This window comes from Suricata suricatta, chromosome 3, assembly GCF_006229205.1.
Source record: "Suricata suricatta isolate VVHF042 chromosome 3, meerkat_22Aug2017_6uvM2_HiC, whole genome shotgun sequence".
NCBI classification, from domain to species: Eukaryota; Metazoa; Chordata; class Mammalia; order Carnivora; family Herpestidae; genus Suricata; species Suricata suricatta.
Genome location: NC_043702.1, coordinates 20,844,851 through 20,861,761, shown reverse-complemented (window position 1 = coordinate 20,861,761; position 16,911 = coordinate 20,844,851). Strand labels below are relative to the sequence as shown.

Below are 16,911 nucleotides of genomic sequence, written 5' to 3'. Positions count from 1 at the left end.
TCTCTGGCAAAAATTAGACAAAATCAGGCATTCATAGAATATAACTATTTCTAATCATGGTATGAAAGTGAGTTTTTATATATATGTGGAATATTGGAAAACACTGGCAATAAATTTAATCAGTGCAAGTGGCAGAGTAACTGAGAAGCTAATTTATGTCACGAATAGCAATCAATAAACACGGTCAGTCCAGTGAGCTCCCCGACCTGTGATGGTGTAGCTTCTGACGTCCGGCTTGATGGTTCTCTGGACTGGAGTCTGGCCGTTTGCCGGGATCGCATCAACTTGGAAGCCAGTGATTGTCTCAGTCTTGGTTCTCCAGCTGATGGTGATGGTGGTCTCCGTGGCATCAGTCACACGGGCCCTTCTAGGAGGGCTGACATCTGCACAAATCAAAACGAGAGATTAGTGCCTGGCTGTCCCATTTAGGCAAGGTTTTGCTATTCTAAAATGTTGCTTTCTTTTGCACCAAATACATCCATTTCTATGAATAACTGATAATGTGTAGATTTTCTCCTACATCAGAAAGGTTGACAGTAAAATATGAAAAGATTCACCTGTCATACTTTTTTTTTTTTTTTTTACAAAACTAAAACGTTTACCGATATTACCAGTGGTCTCTGAGTCTGACTTTATAGTTTCTACAAATACCTCAGTAAGTGTTAAAATTACTAATTTATTCTAACATAAAATATATGTGGTAGGAGTTACAATGATATGGCCAGTCAGCGATAACATATATAGTATTGCTAGTACTTTGTCCTTTTTGTAAACCTTCATTTTTTTTCTTTCAACATGTGCAATGGTATACCCATTTTATAGATGAGGAAATTTTGATACTTTATGTGATTTCTGAAAGAGCATACTATGCATTATTAATATATACAAAACTAGAATTTTGGCCCAATTTTGGCCAATACTTATAGTTCTGTTAAAGTCTGGCAGAAGCCCATGTGTCTGCCCTCTCCAGACTCTATGAAAACAATTTCGGACAGAGCATGAACTAAATGTGAGTCCTACCAGCTAACACTCACATCATAACATTTTGAAGTGATTCCATTTATGTGCCAGTACACCTCTCTCTGGAGGGGCATATAAGGTGACTATAGGCAGTCACAAAGATGGGCAAGCAAATCATTTTGCATATTGGAAATGTTTCTATTAACTTGGTGATCTAGAAAATCATTTACCATTATTTCATTTTTGTTTATGCAGAGTGTCTGTTGATACTAAAAAGCCTGATTACTCACTCTCCAGCGTAGTGACAACTCCCTGAGCTGGTCTGCTTGTCAAACTGTCCTTAAGGGCATAGACACTCACTTCATATTTGGTGGCCACCTAGGAAGGAGGACACAGTAAGGTTTAGTAACATGATCTACTGAAGCCCAGGCATTTTCAGTACAGCATTCAAAAAGCACAATGGTTATAAAGGAAAAAATAAACTAGCAAAACCCACAGCACCATAAATTCCTAGATGAATTTCATTCTTACACTGCAGATGATCAACGAGATATGTGAATTACCTGAATTTAAAAACGTGCTTAGGGGTTAACGCCAAGTAAGCTATAACTTACATACTTACACTGAGCTGATACAAAGTGGGGAAAATGGGTATTAGCCTGTTTTTCTCCTTTATGATCTGACAGGTGCCAATCAGGAATTTTTCTGACCATAGAGAGGCAGAGAGAGCACTCTAATTCTGAACGCTCTCTCTGTCATTTGTCTTGGGATTGGCCTTATGTTAAGAAGTCTGTCCATATCTTAAGACTCCTTGCTAGTTTTCCATATGCATGTCTAGAAGGATTAAAAGTGTCTGTATGAAGAGTCAGTTTGGGTTGGTACACACTGGAGAATATTCCTGCCAAGATAGAAGAGCTCAGAAAATGTATAACCAAAGTGGATTTATGCATTCAGCCTATGGATAAATGAATTGCTGCCCTCCATACACACATACACACATACAATCTTTTAAAATAAACAGAATACATTTAAAGAGCAGTGCAATATCCAAAGCTATTTATAAAATTCTGTCCCAGATAGTCATCTGGAAAAGCTTACATCACTATAGATAATTCAGATACAGAATTACAAGAAAATTCTTTGATGGCAGAGGCAAAAAACACAACTAGATTTATTATATTTTATCTCCACCACCTTAAGATGTGTAAGAGATGACTACAGTTGATCCTTGAACAAAGCAGGGGTTAGGGGTGCTGACTCCCTGCCTAGTTGAAAATCTGTTTATAACCTTTGACTCTTCCCCAAACTTGACTGCTAATAGCCTACTGTTGACCAGAGCCTTACCGATAAGCAGTTGATTACCACATACTTTTGTATGTTACGTGTATTATATACTGTACTCTCACAATAAAGTAAACAGAGAAAAGTGTTATTAATAAAACCATAAAGAAGAGGGAATAAATTTATAGTAGTGTACTATAAAAAAATCAGCATATGTAAGTGGACCCCACAGATCAAATCAAGGGTCAACTATATTTTATTCCAATGAAAAAGGGTGCTTCATACCATGAGTCCTGATACAACCACAGATGAGCTGTCAGGAGCAAGGTTGATTTCTTTCATTGGTCCAGTCTTTTCCTTGGGGGTCACCCGCACTCGATATCCAGTGAGCTGAACATTGGGCGCTGTCCACTGGGCAGTCAAACTTGTCGGTGTAACTTGAGTGAACTTCAGGTCGGTTGGTGCAGGAATGGCTGTCGGGATGGTCATTGGTTAGAGGTTATCTTATAGGAACTGGGGAAAAGGGAAAATAAAGTGAATTCCAAGAAGTAGAATAGATTGTGCTTGTTTTGGTGAGGTGGGTTTTCTGGTCAAGCTAAGATTCAGTATGAGAAAGTACAAGAAAGGAGGCAAAATAAAGAAAAATGTTTGCCGAAAAAATGTGTTTTATATCCACCAATTCTCAGAATCACTAGAAACACTTGGATAATTGCCAGAAGTCTAAAGACTTTAGGTTTGAGAAGGTGTGTGTGTGTGTGTGTGTGTGTGTGTGTGTGTGTGTGTTTGCTTTCCCTTAAAAAAATAAAAATAAAAACAAAAAGTCAAGTTGGCTTATTGGCCATTAGGATTGATTTTCCATTTTGTATGGAAAGATGAGCAATAGCCCTTTTCCTAGAAAAATGATCTTTGTATGGAAAACCATTTCACAGAGTATTCCATCCCCAAAAGACAGAATTATGTCTTTATCCTCTTTATTTGAACCCCACAGCAGATAGGACTGCAAAATTTGAAGTATTCTCTGTGGTGTAGCATAAGAAGAAAATTGGCTCACAACAGAAGCAGAAAAGAGAAGCGAAGAGCAATAATACAGATAGTCACCTCCAAGGTTTATGGTGCCATAAGGACACACATTTAGCATTCCACTCTGCTTCAGAAACAAAGCACACGCGGATAAAATATTGTGGAAAGCATATGCCCTAAACCGTTTCCTCTGTGTCTGATTCTCAATCCTTGAAGCAAACTGCACACCCGGCACATGATATCTAACCAGAGAAGGAAGGTCTTACCTACGTGTTCTCAGAACCATGCTGCTAGGAAATGGCCCAGTTTAGGTTCCTTTTTTAGAGTAAGCTCTAGGATGCCAAACTCCTTTCCTTTATGCACAGCGAGTGCTACTGCAGGGAATCCCGGTTTAAGAAATAATCCACAATTTTAGTATCATCTTCAAATATCTTACGTTATGGCCTTATTTATAAGGCAAGCGACTCTAAAACTTCCCTTTATGAGACTGTATCTGAATGTCCCCTAAAATTTATTGTTTATTATTATTCCTTTCTCAAGAGGGTCTTTCCTATTAAAGAGGCTGAATTTTTTTTTTTTACCCCCTTCCAGGGAATCAATAACCCGAGAAAGTATAATTCATCCAGCTGGGCATAAAGCCGCTGCTCCCGTGAGCACCCACTGGTGCAGTTACCAATATACCTGTGGACTGGGTTCCAATCAGGGGCTGGCTCTCCATATCATCGTGCAAGGCAACCACACTGACTGTGTACTCAGAACCCGGCCTGAGGCCTTGCAGCTCTGCTGTGTCTTCTTCACCATCAGGTGCAGGGAATAGCTCATGGATTCCATCCTCAGGGTTCGAGTAGGTCACCCTGTACCTGGAAACTTGCCCCTGTGGGCTTTCCCAAGCAATTTTGATGGAATCGACATCCACATCAGTGAATGCCAGTCCTTTAGGGCGATCAATGTCTGTTAGGCAAATTAACGGTAAGAGGTTATGTGAAAAGCAAGTTGTGAAATAAGCATTTTTACAACATGCAAAGCAGTTTTGCAGACACCATTTTCTCTGATGAATTAAATTCCAATGATTCCACTATTAAATTAAAAATTAATGGACACCTGAATAGGTTGTTTTGGTTTAGAAACTATTCAATGGTACATCACCTATTAAAACATAGGTGTATGTGAGACACATAGACACCAGCAAAATGTCCCCACAATGAGGATTTATTTCTATTAATTTTATGATATTCTACCCAGATTTGTTTTTGCAATGTGATGTTAGTCTCACAGACCTGGATTTTCTATTCCTTGGGAGTGGTAAAGTTGATTTTCAATGTTAGAGTCAGATTATTAAAACCTTTCTTTAACTCTACTCTCCCTACTCTATTGTTTACATTAATCACTGGTCCAGACAGCTTTCCAAATGCTCCGAACATAACCGCTTCCTGAAGCATGCCACAATCAGCTTTACCATCCAGTCGTAGAAAACAAGGTCCGGGCAAAATACTTCGTAGATTTGCTATAGGCAAACAAGATTTTGCTGAGGCCATTTGAGCAAAAGAAATTCAAAGCACAGCAACTATGATAGCTCTGCAAACTTCCTTCCCTATATGTTCATTGTTTAGCACCAAGAAGGAAAAATGTTTGTAAAGGGCTCAGCTCAAGATTCAGACTAACCGAGTTGGCTTTCCCTAGGTATAATTGCAAAAGACGTGCAGAGGGCATTCAGTTGCCTAAGAACACAACTGACTTTGAGAACGGGAAATAAGCATTTGTTACATACTGGTTACTGCAGTTTGAACCAGAGGCTGACTCTCTCCGTTTTGATTCTGAGCGTAGACTTTCACCACATACTCCACTGTGGGCTGCAAGCCTTCAATGGTCATTTCTGTTTGATCTGCAAAGGGAGGGAAAAGCAAATGCATCTATGTCATCCGTTGTAAGGCCAGCCAAGTGACTTTCAGAGTTCTGTAGCTAATGCATGGTGGCCCAGAATGTTCATTTGCAGAACTACCATGAAAACATGCTAATACAAACTGCCATATTGGAGTAAAGTCAAACTAAAGGAGACACTCTAAAATTTAATATGATGTCTCCAACAATGAAGGATGCTGCTCTTCGAAAAACTGAAAATGAGCTTGAATTCAACATACTACCTCGAGATCCTAATTTCACCAGCATTTTATATAAAAACAGAAACAAGAGCTAAAACTATCTTAAAACGTTAGGCCATCTCTCTTTGTGTTCGTGATAAACGAAACCACAAAGATAGATCTAATCATGTAAGATGTCCATACCATCAAAGAGAACTATGCATGTAAAAGTAGAAACACACTTATCCTAAAAATTCTACTAGGGAGGGAGTTTGTAACAATCTTGAGCCCTGAGTTCACAAGTGGGGAATCTTTGACACATGATACGAAAATGTATAGTACTTAGATGGCCATATATTTTAAAAAGCATATTGTGTGACCTTATTCTGTTTATCCTGATGTATGTTGGTTATTCTTACCTGGACCCACAGTTTTAGATTTTGATGGTCCTGGGCTATTTTTGGGAGTCGTGGTCACTCTGTAGCCAGTAACAGGGGAACTTGATGGCAGCCACCTGACACTAATGCTGTTTTCCTGAACATCAGTCACTTGCATCTGGGCTGGCTTGTCAATTTCTACACATAAAAACAAGGAGAAATCAGTGGAGCCCCAGTCCATGGGGACAAGAATGGACAAGTCTTGTTTCCAGTTCTGTTATGCATAGAATGATCTCTTATTACCATTAATGACCCCCAGGTATATCTTTTGCAGAAACACAAAGATTGCCTTCGGGAGGTGAGGCATGCATCCAATAGCCATCACCTATTTTCAAGATGGCTGCTTCATTCAGAAAGAAACTATATTCCAAGCAGGCATTTGTCTTCTTACCTATCAGCTCATTCATCACTCATTAATGCGTATATTTAACATGCGCTATGCCTGTCTCTATTATAGGCATATGGAACATACCCATTAACGAAATAGACAAAATCTCTGCCCTTTGCCATACTTCTTTGTGTATCTGGCTCAAAATTCCATTAGCTGTCTGTGTTGTTTTTTTTATTACAAAAAGAAAACGAATTCCACAATGAGGAAAGTACCTTGGGAGAACTTTGTAAAACTGAGTAAACATTCCCGTGTCACCTCACAGCAGGGATTGGTACCTGTTCGATAATCGATGGAAACTGGCTTGCTGCTTGCTGGGCTGTCTCCACGGCCAGTGACAGCATACACGGTGATGGTGTAGTCCGCTCCGGGTTTCAGGCCACTGATGGTAGCTGTGGACTTGCTTCCAGGCACAGTGAACTCCTGGACAGGGCTGTTTCCTCCTGTGTGAAAAGGGTTAGTTCAAAGTGTGAGGGGCTGAGAAATAGTTGGGGATTGCTGAGTGACTACAATAACATATTGAGACAGCAGTTAGTCACACCTTTGCTTATTCCTTTTAAAAGAGTGCTATTAAAAGGGCCTAAACAGACACATATTTATGTATGCATGTAGTGAACTTTAGTACGTGTGTAAAAGTTGGGAGAAAATCACAGTTAATACTATTTTAACATTCCAGCTTTAAATTTTTTTCTTAATGTTTTATTTTTGATACAGAGAGAGAGAGAGCATAGAGGGGGAGGGGCAGAGAGAGAAGGAGACACAGAACCGGAAGCAGGATCCAGGCTCTGAGCTAGCTGTGAGCACAGTGCCTGATGAGGGACTCAAACCCACAAACTTGAGATCTGACCTGCGCCGAAGTCGGAGGCTTAACCGACTGAGCCACCCCGGCGCCCCAACATTCCAGCTTTAAAATGTCACTGAATTGTGGGTTAACATTAGAAGGAGAAAGAAGGTAAGTCCTCAATGTGGGATTGCATAGACTGTGTTCCCTTTTTCAAAATATTAATGCAATATATTCATGTTAAATAAAACCTTGAAGGAGGGCCTGGATGGCTCAGTTGGTTAAGCATCCAACTCTTGATTTCAGCTCGAGTCATGATCTCATGGTTCGAGAGTTTAAGCCCCATATCGGGCTCTGTGCTGACACTGTGGAGCCTGCTTGGGATTCTCTGCCTCTCTCTCTCTCTCTCTCAAAAATAAATAAACATTAAAACAAATAAATAAACACATTTGGAAAATTTGGAAAGTAAAAATAAAATACAAATCACTTATTTCACCACTGATAATGTATTTGTGAATTTTCAATTCTTTCTTCCTTAGCTCTTCTGTTCCCCCATTATTATTATACAAAGAATTTTTTTTCTTGATTGTACCACCCATTATAGCATACATATTCTTTTCACATAATCTTGGAAAAGACAAGGCTCCACTGAATGGACTTGCCAAAATTTCTTTAAATATGTATCCATCGCTGGGAGTTCAGGTTACCCACAACAGAATTCGACTTGATCAGAGTGAAACAGCGTCTTACTAACGCACCTGTTTCTCCATAGGTGATCCTGTAATATCTCACTGTGACGGCGGGAGCGTCCCAGCTGATCAGGAGGCTGGTGGGCGTTGCAGCAATGACTTCCAGATCCCTCGGAACATCAGAAACTAGAAGAACATGGGAAAGTTACCACATCTGTAACTTTCAAATGATGCCCAGATTCACTCTTCGCTGATTTTTCAGCTCAGCAGCTTTATAATTCTCTCATATAATAATGTAAATACTACGCAAGATTAGCAGAATTAAAAATTATGAACAATTCAAGATAAGGGGTTACGGAGGCAATTGGAATTGTGATAAAATGATTATTACAAATTTATCATACTGTTTTTTTCCTTCAACCTGTTATTTGGAAAAATTGTAAAACAGAGAAGTCACAAAAATAATATACTGACCACCTATATCCCCTTCTCACAGGCATTTGCTAATTGGTAACATCTGCCACATTTGCTTGTCTCTCTGTCTTTCTATTAGTCCATCTGAGACCGAGGTACAGGTACAATCATGCTATTTCTCCTCCAGATACTACAGGGTCTATCTCCTAAAAATAATGACACTATTCCATTAAAATAATGATGTTTTTAAGGGAACTTTGAAATAGGGATTTTCTTAATAATTAGAATAAAACTTTAGGTATGAGAAACACATAAACATCTAAATTAGGTGAGAAATTTTTTACAATAAAAAATGATCTTCAGAGCACCTGGGTGGCTCAGCTGGTTAAGCGTTTGATTTGCGCTCAAGTTATGATCTCACCTAGTTTATGGGTTTGAGCCCCGGTCAGGCTCTGTGCTGACAGCTCAGAGCTTGGAGCCGACTTCAGATTCTGCGTCACCCTTGCTCTCTGCCCCTCTCCTACTCACACTGTCTCTCCCTCTTAAAAAATAAAAACTGAGATATTCATTAAAAATGACCTTTGATATAGTCTAAGAAGATATTCTCCACATATACTCTCAGTTCTCTCTACATGTCTCATAACCACAATCTATTTTTGCAAGAGACGATGACTCAGACAACACAAGGCTGTTTCGCAGAAGATACTCCCTGCACAGGAAAGTAATCTGACGTTCTTTGCAGACCAGAAAACAAGGTACCTGTTGACTGTTGGCCAATCAAGGGAGGACTTTCCTCTCGGCCATTGAGAGCGACGATGCTGACCACGTACTCTGTGCCCGGATTGAGGTTGGTGAGGGTGATGGAGTTCCGAGACGGGGGCACCCGGTCCTCCCGAGGTCTTCCACCAGTGTGCTCGGGGTGATGGCGAATCCGGTAGCCGGTGATGCTGGCTCGAGGGGCAATCCAGTGGACGGTGAAGGAGTGAGGAGTGATATCAGAAAAGTCTATGCCAGTTGGGGAATCAAGACCTGTTTTTCCCGCCCAGGAGAAAAAGGGTGAGGAAAGACACCATCAGTTTAGGAGGTGAGGAAGAATGTAGGGAGAGTAACACACAGCCAGTGTGTCTGTTCTTTCTCATTAACACAACGAATTGCCATAAACCTGAGGTTATGATGAACTGATTCTAAGCCACACATAAATTTCAAAATTATAAACTAACTCAGTTCCAAATGGCCGACCCAAGCTTTCTCTTTCTTATTTTGCTAAGGAATCCAAGTGATGTATGTGTGTTGTGACTCTAGGCTTCTGCATCACTCTTAAAGATAGGTGTTTAATGTATTATGGGAATTATCTTCAAATGCTTTAGGGTTCAGGTCTTCTCTATTTCTGTCCGGTAAGCATTTCTCTCAAAGTAAGGCAAGTTATGCCCACTCTCAAGTTAAGTGTTTGACTCTCAAAGAAGTTTTCTTTACCCAAGAGGGAACTGATGGGTCAACAGGGTGGTAATAATGCCAAATATAAAACGCTCAAAAACTAAAACAAGACATCATCCTGGACAAATTAAAATGCAGGCTAATCCTCGTGAATTGAAAATTTAGTGTACCACAGAAAAATTAATCAGAATTTAGAGTTTATCTCAAATTCAAATCACTTAATCTCTCTGAGACTTCCAGAAAACTTTACTTTAGTACTAATATTTACTTATTCCATTCAATAATATATCTAAACCAAATTAAGATATCACAACTTTTTTTGGAAGCAAGTGGATGATAATACATAAATTAATGGATATATCACATTGCACTTTCTTAAAAGGAATAATTAATAGAAGCCCTCATTTAAGAAGAAATGTAATATTAAGAGATTCAATTCAACTTCTTTACATCACGCATGAGTATTTCAACAAGCAGATAAAAGAGATAAACTTGTTGGGTTAGCCAAGAAGGGAAAAGACTGCCATGACAAGGACTGTGTTGGGTCAGCCTTAGACAGAGCTGCCTAATGAGAAGGAATGTTCACCATCTCTAAATAAGAGAGATTATATTAGTCTTGGGAGATTTTTTAAAAGGACAGATAACAAAGTTTCTGGCTTATTTTGAGTCCTCTCTGGAAGCAGAGAATATAATCTTAGTGACTGAAAATCAGGATAATACTTGAAGAAGTAACATTTAATTTTTAAAACCAGTGATCAAGAAGAACGACAAGGTTAGAAGCACCACTACTACCACAAAAATGGAGATGTATTTTTAGAAGCAGTATTCTACTTTGCTGTTTAAAATCGGTAGGTGACAGCTATTTGACAAGCAGACTGCCACACAACTCACCTGTTTTCTGTCTTCCTCCAAGAGGCGTGCTCTCGTGCTGTTCGTAAACACTGGAGACACTGACCAAATATTCGGTTCCAGGCAGGAGATCTGAAGAGGCAAGTGGCACTTACTTTTAATTTGTCCTCAAAAGCGTGAAAAAGCAAAGCACCCTTAGGACTATTTCACCTGATAAGATACAAAACAGTTCAGTGCTGTAACGGACTTATACTGACATGACCATTGCTACGTGGAGATGGGCTGTAATGAGGTGATAAGGAATGGTCGTCTCGCCCTGTGACATCCCTGAGCCCTGCCCTCGGTTCCACTTCAGAGAGTATGATTCAGCCAGCTCTGCAATGAGATGGTCGCTGCCATGTAGTATTATCTGTCATCCACTCAATACAATGTCTTTTGAGGGCATATAATAATAATGACCATGGCACTGTGGACTATCATTTACTCCTCACCAACAGCTGTAGGAAGTAGTTTGCCACTATTGAAAGCGGACTTCTGGCCGTACAGTAAACTACAGATATTTAGAGTGTACAGTTTTGACAGGTTGTAGTGTATATAGGAACCTGTGAAACCATCACCACATTCATGACAGTGAAAGTACCCATTTCTTCCAAAAGTTTGATTTACAACCACCCCCATTTTACACAGGAGAAAACTGAGGTTCAGAGAAGTCATCTTCTTTGGCATACTCGCCCAACCTCACATAGGCCCGACCTCATATAGGATTTGATCCAGACCAAGACCAGTGGTCTTAATAATTAACTTTGACTGGAAAAGAGCCATATTCCATGAGGCAAGTGATTGGTTCTGCCATATCGAAGGAAGAACAGAATAGTTAAAAAATTACATACACATTAGGAAGCTGAGAATCCCCTACTCTTAATTTTGAGGTCTCCAGAAGGGTACAGAGTAGGGTTTCTAACCTTTGAATTCCTACTCAGTAGACCTCATTCCTCTCCACAGCCTTTGTGCAAAGCTCCCTGCAAGGTTTGGAAAAGCACCAGACTAAACGGCTGGACACTTGGACTCTACTTCCCTTATTTCTGTTTGCCCAGGAGCAATTTACCTAACGACTAGAGACCTCAGTTGCTTCACTGGGTAATAACGGCTTCCCTGAGGGGTGTGGGGGGGAATGGCTACATTGCAGTCTAGAGCAGGATCTGGAATAAGGTCTTAGAACACATGATGAACAGTCGGTGGGGCAGAGAGTGGTCCTGAAGCAGGAGCTGTGTAACGAGTGATGCTGTAACTACTGACTCCACGGAAACAATAGCCGTGTAGATAGGCAGACACAAGGATGTTCTCACCCTCAGCCATGAAACGAGAAGCCAAGACTATAGTCATGTTGAGCTGCCTTTTGGTCTCTAAAATGTGTTTGCAACAGAGAGGACCATCATTTGGTAATGTACCTAAATGTGAGCCCTTTCTTTAGAGACCTATGCTATTTTCACGTGCTTATTTTACTATTAAGGTGAAGATAATACGAAGAAACATTTACAGGAAGCACAGCATCATATTGCTGCCTCCTTCTGTTTTCGTTAATAAGCAAGGTCTATTTCAAAAGGGTAGGCTCCAGAAAGACACATAAATGGTTGCTGCTTATTTGAACGTTAGCTGTTTTCTGGGTCCTCAGCCTTCAGAGAAATCCTGCCAAAAGATTCTTTCTGAAATACCAATTACACTTCTGGCTCTTTCTTCAAAACAGCATCCTGATCTATCCCGGTAACAAGTCACTGTTTCTGTGTTCTCAGAAGCTAGAGATTACCTACTGATACTTTTTTTTTTTAATGAGATATAGCAACACTATTTTTAATCCTCATTGTTTCTCTCTCCAAATATCTAAATTTAGTCCTCTATCTCCCCTTGACATTCATTTATTTGTATGTGCTTATTTGGAAGCAGAATTTGTTCGAAGTCCTAGATCTTCGCTGCTGGTGCTCTTCTACTGTGATCTTTAAAACGTTGTCGATCTCAAAGATACACACGTTAAAATAGCAACAAACGTGACATCTTTCAAAGTGTACAGAGCCGCACACCAGACTTGGGGTTTTGTTTGTAGTTTTGCTGTAGCTGTCTTGATCTTAGCTGCTCCTACCTGAGAACCTGGAATTCTCTCCTCGTGCTCTAGCTTAGCATTTGTGGGACAGATACAGTTGACTGCTTACTTGTTAAGACCACTGCGTTGTCTGAAGGAGAGATTGACAGCTCTGCGACGTCTTCCTCATTCTTGACAGGGGAGTAGCGCACCAGGAAGTTGGTCAGTTCAATGGACGGAGGTGGGGCCCAGGTGATACGCATAGTGTCTGGACCGATATTGGTGAATCGCAGGTCAGTGGGAGGAGGGACAGCTGGTTTCAAATAAGAGGGAAGACTGAGTCAATGTCATTTTAAAATTAAAGGTGACAAATACTAGCTGGAAAGGTAAAACCAATAGTTCATGCATAGAGGAAATGAGTCAGAATCATGCAAACAGTCTAATCTAAATCCCATCTAAATCACAGTGAACTACTGTTAAAAATAAAACACTACACACAGTACTGGTAGGCCTCTTTAACCTTTCTGCCATCCAGACATTTCAAATACTTTTCATCTACTTTCAAACATGTCGATTTTAAGTACATTATTAATACCACCGACAGTTATTTTATCCCAGGCTGAAGAGGCTGAAGTTGCCACACAGCAAAGAGAAACACAGCAGTACTCTCCAAAGAAACACATGCACACAGACGAAAAGACAAGAGGGCCCTACATCTCCCTTGCGGAGAGATGACTACAGCTACCGGCTACCGTCCCGCTCCGTGAGTCCTTCCTACGAGTGCAAAGGGTTCATGCACATTGGTTCTCAGCATGTCTTACCATGCAGGGCAGAGAACCTCCGGAATGTTGCATGCTCAGCCCCAGACTGGTTAAAAAGGAGTTTCTTTACCTAGCCATGGCAATGCAATCCACAGTTTCTTTTTCTTTTTCTCCTACGTCAAAACAACCCCCTTCCAATCCGCCCTAAATTTGACTGGGTTTTTAAGTCAACTGCCAAGAAGGAACATGGTAGGGTTTATCAAGAAGTCGAAAGAAGAGCATAAGGGCACACATTTTGTAAGTGCCTCTCTCATTAACTGGCACTCATTGTCCGATTTGGTATTCATGTGAGATACTTTTTAAAAACTCCAAGTCTGCAAATTCGTTTAACCTTTGCCATTTTGTGTTTACCAGATCTCTCCAGCTTTCCGCACATCTGTGGCTTAAATGAAAGTATGTTTAAGACCCCCTGCATGCGCCTCCATGCAGTCAGTGTAGCATATACATTCAATTCCTTGGCCCCCGCCACAACCCACCCCCTCTGAATCATTGGTGAATTGCTGGCTTTTCCCACGAAACGCCCATATTTAACCAGTGATGGCGGCAGCATGCAACACCGTCCACGTCTCAAACACAGAAGTTTTCAAAATTCACCCGTTTGCTGTGTCAGTGTAGTAGGGGCACTCTCTCCGCCATTAATGAGAGTGATAACGCTGATGTCATAGTCAATGCCCGGCTCCAGCCCTGTCACTGTGTAGTATCCTACTGAGGAGTCCACAAAATCTTCAAAAATAGGGATACCTTCTCCTGCCGCAACTACTGTGATGCGGTACCCAATAATGGTGGAAGAGTTTAGCGGGGTCCACCTCAGGCCGATGCTTGAATCGGTTATATCAACAAAGCTTAGGTCAGTGAGTTGGGGCACCTCTAGTGAGTTACAAAGCAAAGAGGGGCAAAAGGAAAATAGAGGCAAAAAAGAGGAAAAAATAAAGCAGGGTACATCAGGTTACTAGTGGTAAAATTGCTGGAATGTGAAAGCAATGATGGTAATATGCAATCTTTTCCAAATTTTCTGAAAAGACATCCTAAGTATCATGAATAGTTTGCTTCCCTGGGAGGATAAGACATGTTACATTATTCTTAGGGATTTTCTTGCATTTTAGAAGTGACTCTAAATAGTAGAGTTTGAACCTCTCAAATTCTTAAAAATTATAGGCCTGTTCAGGATGTCAAAGCCATTCTTAGAACCTAGACACAATATCTGTAGTAAGTATCAACAATGTTTTTTTTAATCCAAACTTTTTAAGTAGGAAAATAGAGCTTGCATAAAGATGGTTAAAAATAAGTCGGTGAGATTTTCTTTCTTTTCCCATACAAAAACTCACCACAACATTGTGGCCATAATGCCAATGCATTATGATTGTATGGTGTGAAATGTGCCATTCAAAAGCACATTCGGGTGAAAGACAGACTTGAGTCCAAGGCCATTGCCAATATTTTGTTTAATTCATAATCAAAGTTATTTAATTAGCATTAGGAAAAGCATTTGACCACAGTGCAAAGGAGAACACAGTCTGTCCAATGCTTTCATTCTGTCACGATCCAATTTTAGGCAAATAAAAAACCCATCCTTAGGTAGGTCTTTTCAGTGCTGTCTTTCAATCCACCAGAAAGAACGCCCGAAGGTATGGCCTTTCTTTTTTAATTCAATTTTATAAAGGAAGGATTTGAAACTGCAAGATGAGGAATTAGACATGTCAACCAAGTGCTAAGCCAATGCTCACGTGTGGAGAGAGGTACGATTGTACAGACAGCTGTTGAAAATGGATATGGACTATAAGATCAGGGACAGATGTACCGATGGGATGCATTTACCACATTACTTTTAGCCTGTCAGTACGGACGACAGACGCATGACATCGTTTTAGTAATATTTCCACGTGAGCGGACAGTACAGAGTGAACGCCATGGTTGCCACTCCATCACATACCCATCGCAACAAACAGCATCCCAGTGAAGCACAGAAGGTAAAGCGGTGTTAACAGCAAGCATTTGTCCAAATAGTTGCTTTGCTTCATGGTTTTGTAGAGTGTGGTCGGGAAGTCAGAATTAAATCTCAGATGTATCTGACACACTCAACCATGTGGGGATTAAGATAATCAGTCCCCACTCTCATCGAATCTGCCACTCTTAGGGTAATCGCTTATTGTGCCATTACCTGGGATGATGGTATCAGAGATAGGGACACTTTCCTTGTCATCTTTGACAGTGTAAACACTGACATTGTACTCCAGACCAGGACTCAGGTTCTCAAAAGTGCAGGAACTCTGATCTGCATGGACCACTTCTTCCAAAGAATATCCCTGCTGGCCATTTGTAGGGGTGGTGGTAATTCTGTATCCAGTAATGTCTAGAGAGGAAAGAAAGGAGGAAGTTACTGCACAGAGCATTTGTGACCCAGGGTGTATCAAAGCAGACCCCAATGATGGACCCACAGAGGGGAATGGGGAAAGAATCCAGCATTTATTGAGGACTCGCCTGTTATTCAGGGCTACAACAACCCTCTGAGGTGGGTATTAATATCCTCGGTTTAAAGAAAATCTTAGAATGGGGGAGTGACTACCATAGGCTTGTCTGACTCCCATTCCAAGCTCCTTCTACCACTCTACCCTGCTTTGCCTTAACAGATCATCTGCAGGACAGGTGAGGAATATTCCATTTTACCTGCTTATTCTGGAATGGTTCTCAACCTTAGGCATAATTCCTCATATGGGCTCTACCAATTTACAAGGTCGTAACCTATGAGATTTACAGGAAGGGAATAAGGAAAGGAGACAAGTTGACAAAGAAAAGTTCTATACTTATGTTGTATAAAAAGAATGCTGACTGCAGAAGACTTCAGGAATCATAGAAGCTGGGCATTAAGAGTATTGAGGGGGAGGAGAGAGACATTCAAATTAAAACAGTGATCATTAGAGATCTATAGGAACAGACTAAATGAGAAAAATATGTTTAAGTGAAACTTACTAAAGGGTGAGGAACAGGCTGGAAATGAAAGTGGTGCCTAGACAAGAAAGTCCAACTAGATGGAAATAAAGGTTCAGGTCATTACATTTGTCAGTGACCCTCCAGACAGGCATGCTAGGTCATCCACGAAGACTAAACTTTAATGACCCAGCTTCAAACAAGCATACGACTTGCCAACTTAAAGTTTCAAACTGGAGGTCATTTCTATCTTTCATCACCTTTAGATTTTTGTGGTGCATCTCATGACAAAATATTTGTGAAACTTCATCATTAGAATCTCTAATAATTGACAAAAGGAAATTTCTGCAGTATGCTTTCACCTATTTTTTGGACAATTTTGAGTGCAACTGAACAAAAGGTACTATCCAGAATGGTTTCCATCAGCCCTCATGATTCCCTACAGCCTGATAAGGGTCTGCCTTGTTCACTTTCCTGTTATCTAAAGAAGTTTGCAGTGAAGCACTCTACGTGTCCCTCTGATGTATGCTTATGTACTCCTATATTTTTTATGGAAAGCTGGGTACTAAAATGTTGACCCTTTCTCTGTAAGTTTCTAAAACCTTTGTCCTGCGACGGTACTGCATAGACTTGCCCTCTGATACATCCCAGGCTTACCCGGAGTGGTGCTCCTCTCCCAGGAGACTGTAAGCACTCCAGTGTCAGGGTTTGCCTCTAGGTGCAGGTTCGTGGGTGGAGACAACGCTATGCAGAAAAAAAC

The 16,911-nt window shown here is 40.6% G+C and overlaps 1 protein-coding gene across 10 annotated transcripts in view; it reads right to left on the bottom strand.

Moving 5' to 3' along the window:
* Positions 1 to 16,911, bottom strand: part of FN1 (fibronectin 1) — a 68,835-nt gene that overhangs the window by 14,685 nt on the left and 37,239 nt on the right. For 3 of the 10 annotated variants that reach the window (XM_029933889.1, XM_029933888.1, XM_029933892.1), the window contains exons 23-35: positions 16,809 to 16,895; positions 15,385 to 15,576; positions 12,536 to 12,718; positions 10,374 to 10,463; positions 8,808 to 9,077; positions 7,704 to 7,820; positions 6,443 to 6,607; positions 5,759 to 5,914; positions 5,030 to 5,143; positions 3,943 to 4,212; positions 2,527 to 2,714; positions 1,251 to 1,338; positions 207 to 383 (exon numbers count right to left, since the gene is read on the bottom strand). In XM_029933889.1, the coding sequence (XP_029789749.1) occupies positions 207 to 383; positions 1,251 to 1,338; positions 2,527 to 2,714; positions 3,943 to 4,212; positions 5,030 to 5,143; positions 5,759 to 5,914; positions 6,443 to 6,607; positions 7,704 to 7,820; positions 8,808 to 9,077; positions 10,374 to 10,463; positions 12,536 to 12,718; positions 15,385 to 15,576; positions 16,809 to 16,895 (2,097 nt within the window). Of the gene's footprint in view, positions 1 to 206; positions 384 to 1,250; positions 1,339 to 2,526; positions 2,715 to 3,942; positions 4,213 to 5,029; positions 5,144 to 5,758; positions 5,915 to 6,442; positions 6,608 to 7,703; positions 7,821 to 8,807; positions 9,078 to 10,373; positions 10,464 to 12,535; positions 12,719 to 13,820; positions 14,094 to 15,384; positions 15,577 to 16,808; positions 16,896 to 16,911 lie in introns of all 10 variants that reach the window. The other 7 variants (XM_029933897.1, XM_029933898.1, XM_029933896.1 and 4 more) reach the window with 3 other exon arrangements.